At 39.2% G+C, this 10144-nt stretch overlaps 1 protein-coding gene across 1 annotated transcript; it reads right to left on the bottom strand.

The window, feature by feature from the left end:
* Nucleotides 1-1481: 1481 nt before the first annotated feature.
* GPR12 (G protein-coupled receptor 12) lies at nt 1482-9785 on the bottom strand. The gene has a single exon (XM_040584902.1). The coding sequence runs from the start codon at nt 9577-9579 to the stop codon at nt 8575-8577; it is 1005 nt and encodes a 334-aa protein (XP_040440836.1). The 5' UTR covers nt 9580-9785; the 3' UTR covers nt 1482-8574.
* Between the last annotated feature and the right edge of the window lie 359 nt (nt 9786-10144).

Here is a 10144-nt window from a genome sequence, read left to right as displayed (position 1 = left end):
GTTTACCTTAGCAAACACTGAAGTAAAAGGAAAATTCTGGGGGGACCATAAGTAATCAATGCGTTAAAAGCTCCATAACTTGGCCCTAAATCTTAAAGGTCCTAGTCCCTTTTCCTAGAATTCCCCTGAAGCATATGTGTATTTCATGTACCCTTTAAAAATAAATGTGTAAGATTTTTTAGATATTTTAATATTCCCCAGGTTAGCATCAGCCAGTGCAAAAGGTGCACCTGTGTCATATGACTGTGTGGACAGCTCTTCAGACTCACGATCTGTGCAGTCCTGTTACAAAATCACCTGAGAGAGAGAGAGAGACAGAGTGAGAGAATAGGGAACAGTGTGTGCAGGAACATGTAACTGTTACATAGGCTCACACTAGTGATAAATATGTTGCTTGTATTCTGTCCCATATGTGGCCATATAACACATTCCTTTAATCCCAAAGCTGGCAGTGGGATTTGTCCAAATTAAAGACATGAGAATTCACCTCCCTTCCAAAACCTCTGGATTGTCTTTGTTGAAATATTAATTACTTATCACTGAATCTTTCAGTGTTTGCAACCTTCATACAAGTTCAGCAATGCTTTTCTTTAATCATATGAAACTGCCTCAGCAAAGAGGTTACACTTTGACCATGACAACACTGAAGATAGAGAGTATGGTATCTAGCATATCATACATATAAAAAGTAAACTAAATAATCATAATAATTAGGTACATGTATTATATTTAAGTATTTAATTTTGCTATTTACGTATAATAGTTCATAATAATGAACTTAATGGCATAGCAAATAAGAAACTGTTTCTCCACTGAGCATGTAATAGAACTATACTTCAGTTCTTTAAGTTAAACCTGCACATGGGTATTTCCTTTTAAGAATTAGTTTATGCTTTTTAAAAAACAAATTTATTTTGTTGGCATCTATTCCTTAAAAGTGGAAGGCCCCTCCATTTTCTAAGGTAAATCCTTGTAGGATGCAGCTTTCAGCATGTGCAGCTAGTATTGACTTGCTTTTTCCTTGAGAAACCAAGACTAGCCCTGTGCTTAGATATTATGGTAGATCATATGGTTGGGATCAAAGGGTTGAGGAAAAAGACTACCACCAGTGTAAAGAAAATGGTAGAAGTTCACTTGCTTCCCTCTGCCATCTCACAAATTTCCAGTGTAAAGCAAAGGCTCACCACAGTTGTTCAACGAAAAAGTGCTGCTGATAGATTTGAAAGGGTTATAACAAACTATTAAAACCTTTGTAAATAAGATTTTACCTAAGAATGTAGCACTGTACTTACGGTAGGCAGGTTCTTGGAATCATAGAATCATTTAGGTTGGAAAAGACCTTTAAGATCAGAGTCCAACCATAAACCAGTGTTTGTCTTGAAACAAAAAGGACTGTGCCAAGCATCCTACTACTGGGGAGAAAAAAAGATTAATAAAAAAAAAAAAAAAAGGAAAGGAAAAAAACCCACAACCCTGTAATTGTATAGGCATCAGCTGAATTACTCTATACCAGTAATTTAATGAAGCCCCTAAACATGCAGTGAATGTCCATAAGTACAATGCTTTTTAGAAAGGTCTGTTTTACTTAGATAACAGTTAAATCAGTCAGTTCACTAGTTCTGGAACATAAGCCCTGAGAGGAGGAAACCCATAACACTGTCTTGTCCAGTTAAACATCTAGCATGTCAGCAAGTTTGTAAAAATTGCCTTGGCATACATAGACTCCAAAACAAAAGGTTTGGGGAGGTGAGGACAATTTCCTTAAAAGCCAGTTCAAGGAGTTTGGGATGGCAAGTTTAACTGACCTTTGTTTTAAAATGAGTCTTCCTCTCTCAACCCATTTGCAAAGAACCTCCACTGGAAAAATCTCCTTTTATTCTCTCAATTACTCTGAGTTAGTTGGCATCACAGCAGTGATGCACTATTTAACTGCAATATGGTTTCATCTCACCTCCCTTCCGATTTGTTTTTTTTCCTTCTCTTCTAGAAGAAATTTGTGTAATGGTGAAATATGCAACTGCTTCCTCTTGTCTGGCTTACAAGATTACAATAATTTTGTGAATAAACTGCAGCATGGACTTTTTTTGGGTTTTAGTGCAAAGGTATATTGTTTTCAAAAAACAGTTACTGCAAAGTTACAGACTCAGCTGGTCCTCAGAAAAAACAGAAATACATAATGACTTACTGTAAAATAATCTGCTGTTGGTTCTATTTTCAGTATTTTTCCACAAAAAACCTCTTCTGATTTCAAGTGGAACCATGTAAGACTGTGCTAACAAGTAATACTCTGAATAAAACATATGAGGTCATATTTTCAAGGAAGCAGGACCTCACTTCTGTGCATATTTCCTCCTCTCTTTTCTCTGGACACCATTCAACAGGAACAGCAATACTGTCAGCCTCAGGGACACAGGACTGCTGCACTACACCCCAGAACAACAGGAGCCACAGGGCTCCTCTCAGCTGCTCTGTGCACATCGGGTAAGGTTCAAAATGGGCAGCTCAAAATAACCTTCTCACAGGGGATGCATATATTCAAGCATCATTCCCATCCAAGGTCAGGCACTGAGTGTACCTGGCTGATTCACCAAACCATAAAGACTTCCATTCTCATCTTTCATCATCTACCTAATATGAAAGCAGATATCCTTGCAGTTGATCCAGATTTCTGATCCATTAAAATTGCATATTCTTGATCTGAAGAATCCAGGAGCACACCCAGTTTTATGGAGTAATTTCCTTTTTTACTGGAAAAATATTTCCGGAAACGAGACCTTTCAAGTTTACTGTGAATCCAACCGTTTTTTTACTGACAGATGTGAGAGATTCACACACCTAATGTATCTTTTCTGTACTACTACTTATCCATGACATATAAATCATGACCCTTCCTTTTAGTCCCCTCTCTATAAGCAGAATTTGAGATATCTTACTTTTTCTCCATTGCACATCTCTGGACTACCACCAAGCCAAACTAAACGTGGCACTGAGAAAGTAAACCACCACTTTATATAATGGCATTCAAAAAATAGAACAAAAAAGTCAGGAAATTGAAATATTACTTAAAATTGTGTTTCCCAATGATAGTAATGCACTGTTATCTGCACTTGTTTTTGGTTGGTTTTTTTTTGGTTAAGCACTGATTTTCACATGCTTTTGAGTAGCCTTGCCACCTAATGCCAAGTTACAGGGCTTTTTGCTAACACGCAATACAGTAAGCGTGCAATACACTAAGCATAGGAAAAATTTGTTTTTCTAAGTTTTCCACTTAAGTTATCAGTTTTCACAAAGTGTCTCCTACAGTATTATTAAAAAGATGTTGATCTATCAATCAACAATTCTGACTGAAAAGAGCTATTTGCTCCTTTTAGTAAATATGTAAAGACTGATAAGATTATTTACTGCATTGAATGTATGTACTGGAGCAACTTCTTGCTCTAGAATTGGCTGCTCCCAAAGGCAGCCAAGTAAAACCTTAAAATTTTTTTCAGACCTTCTCCCAAAGAGATGTGATGAATCTACATGTAGGTAACATAATCCTTAATTACTTCATTCATAAATCTAGCTGCATTCTTGATCCCTCTCAAAAAGTACACCACCACAACACCCTTTCCTGAATAGTTAGCAAGTAGCACTTTAAAAGATTCTTGATTTCTGACAACATAGGATCCATATCCAGTGAGAGTCTATCTGGTATTGTCTTACAGCAGTACAATTTAAAGTAATGCTATTCCTATACACCTAGGACTTGATCTGTGTACAGCTAGTGTGCAGATATATTGTTCTTATTCCTGCTCACTCACAGCAGAGTTGTTACACCAAATTGTTTTGCACTGGCAACTATGCTAGCCCTCTTACTTTAGCTACAAAGCTTAACACTGACTTGTAGGTACTCAGGAATTTCTAGAAAATTGCCAGAGTTGATTGGCATTTCAAGGACCATTTGGTATCTCAGATAAAGTGACAGAATAGCTGGTGTTTTTTTAAGTAGCGACTACTCCATCCAATTCTTATTTTCCTTTATTTATTGTACATATAAAAACCAGACCATGCATACTTTCACTTCATAAAAGTCAGGGTCAAGACTTTGCAAATATGGTTCTGAATGTTAAAAAAATTATATATATAAAAAAATGGTTCTTTAAGTAATGAGTGTGTGGTTATGTTTCAGGGACTTGATTTGTAGTGATGCTATTTAATCCCAACTTCCAGTCACTCTGCAGGTTGCTCATCAGAAATGAATCCACAAGTACCTTATTTTTAAAAGCTAAACAATCCCTAAGAAAATGAGGCAACAGAAAAATAACCCTTTGGGAACAGAACAGCTGCTAGTCTAAGTCAAAGTTCACTGCTGTCCATGGAGGAATTTTAGTGACTCCAAGATGCCTCAAAGCTGGCCCCTGAACACAGAGGACGGATGCAGCTGCTTAGGTTACTAAGTGTCCACGGTAGGAAGATATAGCAGCAATAGCAGGCCTTTCAGCTTGCTTCCAAATACCCTTGGTATTGGTGAGGGTCTTCTTCTATGACACCATAATCTTGCTCTTTTAAAGGCAAAGCTGCCTTCAGAATGGGTTATCACCATTTATCATATCCATCTTGATGGGCATGACAAATTTGGATTTTCTCAGTTTTTGTTTGGTGAAGAGTATTCTCAGTATTAAGCTACAACTGAAAATCCGGAACGCAACAAATACATCCATAGAATGCTGCACAACTAAATGCCAAACAATGAAAGAATCAAAATCTCCACTGCAGTACCTAATTCCCTCTTGCAAATAACATGAATTCAGGATCCAAGAACTAAGGTAGAAGATTATTGCTCAGTAATCCCATTCAGGAACTCAATAATTTTAACACAAACCAACCAGAAATAGTGTCTCACATCGGTCCAATAGCAACTACTTAACAAGGGAAGACTTCTGCTTACTTTAAGTCCTTATGCAAGTTACTATCTTTTGTCTAAAAAATATATTGCGTCCTCTCTGTTGCTCTAAGTTTACTCAGCAGTTTATGGTACCCGCAACATGGAGGACTTTATTGCTCTTGTGCTAAATACATATTTCTTCTTATTGCTGAAATCTTATTGTTAGGAGAAATGGTCAAAAATAATAATTAAAAAAATAATTAAAATTCTCTCTCAAGCTTTGAGGATGAATATATGAAAAAGCTGACTACAGTATATTTTTCCCATCAAGATACAACCTGTTACTAACTTTGGTTCAAGCATGTTAATAAATAAAAATTAACTGCAATTCTTTAAACTAAATTACGCATTCTTTAGCCATTACAATGGAGATATGAAAGATACTTCACTGTACATAGAGCTGTGAATCTAACAGCCCTAGTCTTACACACAGGTGTTGTTTGATGAGACAACAAAAAGACAGAATCCTGCAAGCTGGCTGGATTTCTGCCAGTCTCAGAGGTATCTTGGATGGATACTGGCACCTCATCATACAGAACCAGGACTTACACTGTAATTCTGAGGTGACAACAGAGAATTGCTTAATTCTGCAGGGTCTGAGAAGTGGCTGTCTGTCAAGCATTTGTTTTGTGCAAGTGAGGTAGGTAGCTTTGTACCCACAGCTCTGCCCCTGCTCCCAAGAACTCACGGGGGTGTAATATAGCATCTGCCCAGTACTGCAAACCATATTAGAAGTTTTGCCTGACAGCTGTGGGCAAACCTGTGTCACTGACCTCCACAAGGGTCTTCTGGCCTATGATGCAGAGTCTCAGTTTAAGAACATACTTCTGGAAGAGACGACATCCTCACTAGAAGTCACAGCAGTAGCTTGGGAGGCATAATCACGTTTGTCATCTGTTTGTGGTGAAAGGTAACCATGCATTACTCCTGAAACAAGGGCAAATCACATCCCTATGAGCTAGCTTTGTGGGACTTCTATAATTAATCCTTCTTTCCTCTGTTTGACTCACACTGCTCCTCAGGAGAGAAGCTTCCAATTACAAATCTCTCTGCTCTGCCACAAGGAAAAGGTCAGCTCTCCCAGCACTCTGGAGAGCCTCTGTGGATTTGAGCAGCCTGTAGAGCAAGGAAGATGACAAGGACGATAGGTAAACCAGCATGAGCAGAGGGGATGACACTATCTCCCCCTATATAATTTTTTTTCTGGCTTCCTGCCCACCCAGGTGTTGTGGAGAGAAAGACACTAGTGCCTGTGAGGTTATCCAAGAGGTTGAGAACAGGTCTGCTTAAGCAAAACAGGAGTTGCCCTCTGGACTCAATTTTGGACACAGTTGTAGCTGCTTGCCTTCATCACACCTTTTAGCAATTTGACACAGAAGAATAAATGGGGGAGAAAAGGGGGTAGGTGTGGTGTAAACTCTGCATGACTAACTTATCTTTTGCTTTTAAAAGTGCCATTCTACAGTATTCAGCCTCTCTACGTTATTCAGCTGATGACTTTTACTGGCATTTCTTCTCAATGCTTTGCATACTTGCAAAATTGCACATATACATATAGCATGGATATTTATGAAGTGATTATTTCTTATACAAAAATTCATAATAAAATGCAATGACTAGAGTTTTGTTAGCATTCAGAAGTAGATAAAGAACACCAATATCCTATACTGAGCAGGGGTCACAGTCTAACTGTGCTGAGCATCTGTAAATTGCAGTGAAGCCAAGGGAGCTGCAAGTTCACAGCTCTACTGGACCATGCCATGCAATTATTAAACTAATCAGATTACAAAGCATGAGCCAAATATCATGAAGGTTGAACCAATAATGGAATTTGAGCCCAGCATTGCAACTAAAATCAATTATTGCTCATAAAATTTTCTACAGAGCCTTGTTTACATACAACTCATTCACATTTGAGATCCAGCTTTGTGTATAGCATACGATTCTTAATGTCACAGAAACTTTGCCACAAAAAGCTACAGTCATCCAAATGTCCATGTGAAAAGGACAGATTCCATTTGGAAAAATTCAGACCAGCAACACAGTTGTCTCTACTATCTATACTATACAGGCATATTTTTTTCATTGAACTGTAAATATTGCTAGTTTTACACTTGAGTTTGTTGGGGTTTTTTAAACTGTAATGGAAGATACTGAAGCAACAATACAGTATGCTGACTTTGACATTCAAGAGAACATAACCTCCTACTGACGCCAGGGCATTAACACATTGAGCTCCCATCAACACTAATGGAAGTGGTACTATAAACTCCCATGCACTGACATTGGGGTACACCTTAAGTTTCATGACAACATCTGCCAGGAAGATTTTCTCTCTGACAATCAAGCCTTCAAATTAAAAAACAATGTTTTATTTCTAGTGCATTCTAATGTGGCTTCAGCAAAGGTTAGAAGCAGTTTGAAATTTAACCATTCATGAGAGGAAGCTCTGCTTTTCAGACCAGAACTATCACCCTATAATGAACTGACGTGTACAGTGTGAAGAATCACAATCTGTAATGGATGAAACTGACAGAAAAGAAAATATTGTTTCATGTTGCAGCCCTGGTTGCATAAAATTATGAACCAGATATGCTCTGAGATTTTATAAATGTCAGTATTTTAAATTATATCACAGAACGCTGAAAGCAAGTGGTAATAGTTTTGACTTGGTAACAAACTTAAGGGAAACCATTTCACATAGATGCTAAAAACATTTTGCAAGCAATTTGTATGTTACTTTATTAGATATTTTCTTATGCACTTCTGAAAAGATAAACTTGGCTGAGAAAGTTAGTGTTGTATCTATTACAAATGCATAGCCAAAAGAGGCCACATTGTTTCATCAGTTTCGAAGATCCCCCCTGAATTCCTTTTAAAATTAATAGTATAATGAGCTCTGATGTCCCATATCTAAGTGAAAACATATGGCTGACTTTTCAAAAGGAAGGCAAAGCTTATCTTCTGTTTTAACATCCAGCCAGAACTCAGGAGAGAACAGGTAACCCTTTCAAACAATTATCAAGCTAATTCATACCGAGATGTGAAATAAAATGCTATACAAGTACTTCCTCACTTAGAGCAAATTTGGTGCACTGAGATTATTACAATAAATACCATATAAATCAGTACAATTGGCCATTATTTTGAAGAGTATTCTGATGATATACAAATGGGGTAACAGGACTTGGGTTTTCTTTTCTGTTTTCTTCTTTTTTTTCTTTTCTGGTTTTAAAAAGAATTAAAGAGGGAAAAAATATCCTGACAACAGACTGTAACATGCAGTATGACTAAACTCAAAATCACATAAACAATTTCAAAGGAGGTATGCTGTTTCCATTTGATTTTAATTTGAAAACTTAATGTAAAATCATGGCAAACATGGCAAAGTCTGGGTAATGTAACAAAAGGCCCTGAGCAACACCATAAATCTGTAAGAACACTGATTATTTTGATTTTGGAAATCTCCCTTAAACCGCTTGATTCATTTTTGTCACTGGGGTTTTGTGTTTATAAAAAGGTCAGTGCATCCTGTGGTTTTTATATGAACCCATCACACACCATTTAATGAATGCATCTAAACCAAAGACAGCATCGCAAGAATGTCTGGAAAGTAACATGTTAAGGAGCGTCCTCCTAGCTGCCAATCAGACATCACTGGGTGATCTTGCTCTCTGAGACAGGTTAGAAGGAATACAGCCACAACAGATGAGCCAAAGTGCTTTCTGTATCTCCTGGTTTCTAAAAGCATATATTACAGGATTGATGATGGAATTGTAGGTAGCTGGCAGGAGCGTGGCATAGGTGTATATAGAAGGATAGGTGTAATCTGCTATTAAAGAATAGAGCGTAAAAGGCATCCAACAAGCAGCAAAAGTCCCCAAAATAATGGCCAAAGTAGACACGCCTTTTCGGGTGGTCACATAGTGGGAAGTGGCCAGGAAATGGTGTTGCAAGGCAATCTGATGGGCATGGCGCATCACGATTTTACAGATCTGAATGTAGAGCTGCAGCATGAGGGCAAACATAAGCAAGAAAGAGACCGAAAGGACAGCTGCATTATTTTTAGTGAGTGGTCTGATAACACTGCAGGTGGATTCATCTCTGAGGCAGTTCCAGCCCATTACAGGCAGCAGTCCAATACAGATAGATGCTCCCCAGAGCAATATAAGCATGGCATAGGTAAAAGTGACAGTCCTCTCTGAATTGTAAGTCAAAGCATAATACAAGGAGAGGTAACGATCAACAGTAATAGCCAGCAAGCTGCCAACAGATGCTGAAAAAGAGGCAACAATCAGTCCAATCGTAACCAGTTTCGTAGCTTCTGATTGCAGAAGGTATGCAAAAACGAAATTGATGATCAATCCAATGCCCGCTAAGAGATCTGCCAGCGCCAGGCTGCCTATCAGGAGGAACATGGGGGCACGAAGACTGGGATTATGGAAAATAATAAGAACCACAATGGCATTTTCACAGGAGATAAGGGTCCCTGAAGTACACAAGACAATGTCCCAGGGGTTTACCAAAAGCTCTGGCTCTGGGTCTACGACAGGAACCAGGGAGGAGCCTGTGGCTGAGGCATTCTCTGTAGAGCTGGCTTCTACATGATCCTGAGGCAGCCAGCTCAAATTAACCTTCAGATCTTCATTCATTTTAACCCCTGTCTTCTTCAACGGAAAGACATTTTTTTTAATGTTCAGACACAGCACTGGATGCAGCACCCCCAGAGCATGCAACGCCCTAGACGGCAACACCAATCTAACGTGCAGACAGGCACTTGTTACATAAATGTGACAATAGGGGAAAAAGAGAAAAAAAAAAAAATAACAGAGGGGAAAAACATATTTAAAACTGCCCGAGATTATCTGTCAAGGGGCCGGCACATGGAGGCTGGGTGATCTTAACGGTAATTCCCCTCACCTGCATAGGGAAGAAGGCACGGGGGGAAGCCCACAGCACAGCCACCCCCCCCGCCACCCCCCGCCAAGCGCTGCCATTTGGGGTGGGGGCCGGCTGCAGGGCGGTGGAAACCCCCTTATTCAGCAACCGCGATTTCAAATTGGGGTTATTTCTGGTCATGGCGGGAGCGGCCAAGGCAGGGGGGGCGGAGGGGGACATCCTTCACCGACCCCCTGTGAGGAAACCCCGCCCGGGCTGGGGCTGAGGGGGGTGGGGTGGGTTGGGGAATATTCTCTGCGAACTTACAAACTCGACGCG

The sequence above is a fragment of the Falco naumanni genome, chromosome 2 (assembly GCF_017639655.2).
Source record: "Falco naumanni isolate bFalNau1 chromosome 2, bFalNau1.pat, whole genome shotgun sequence".
Taxonomy (NCBI): Eukaryota; Metazoa; Chordata; class Aves; order Falconiformes; family Falconidae; genus Falco; species Falco naumanni.
This window is presented reverse-complemented; position numbering and strand designations above follow the sequence as displayed.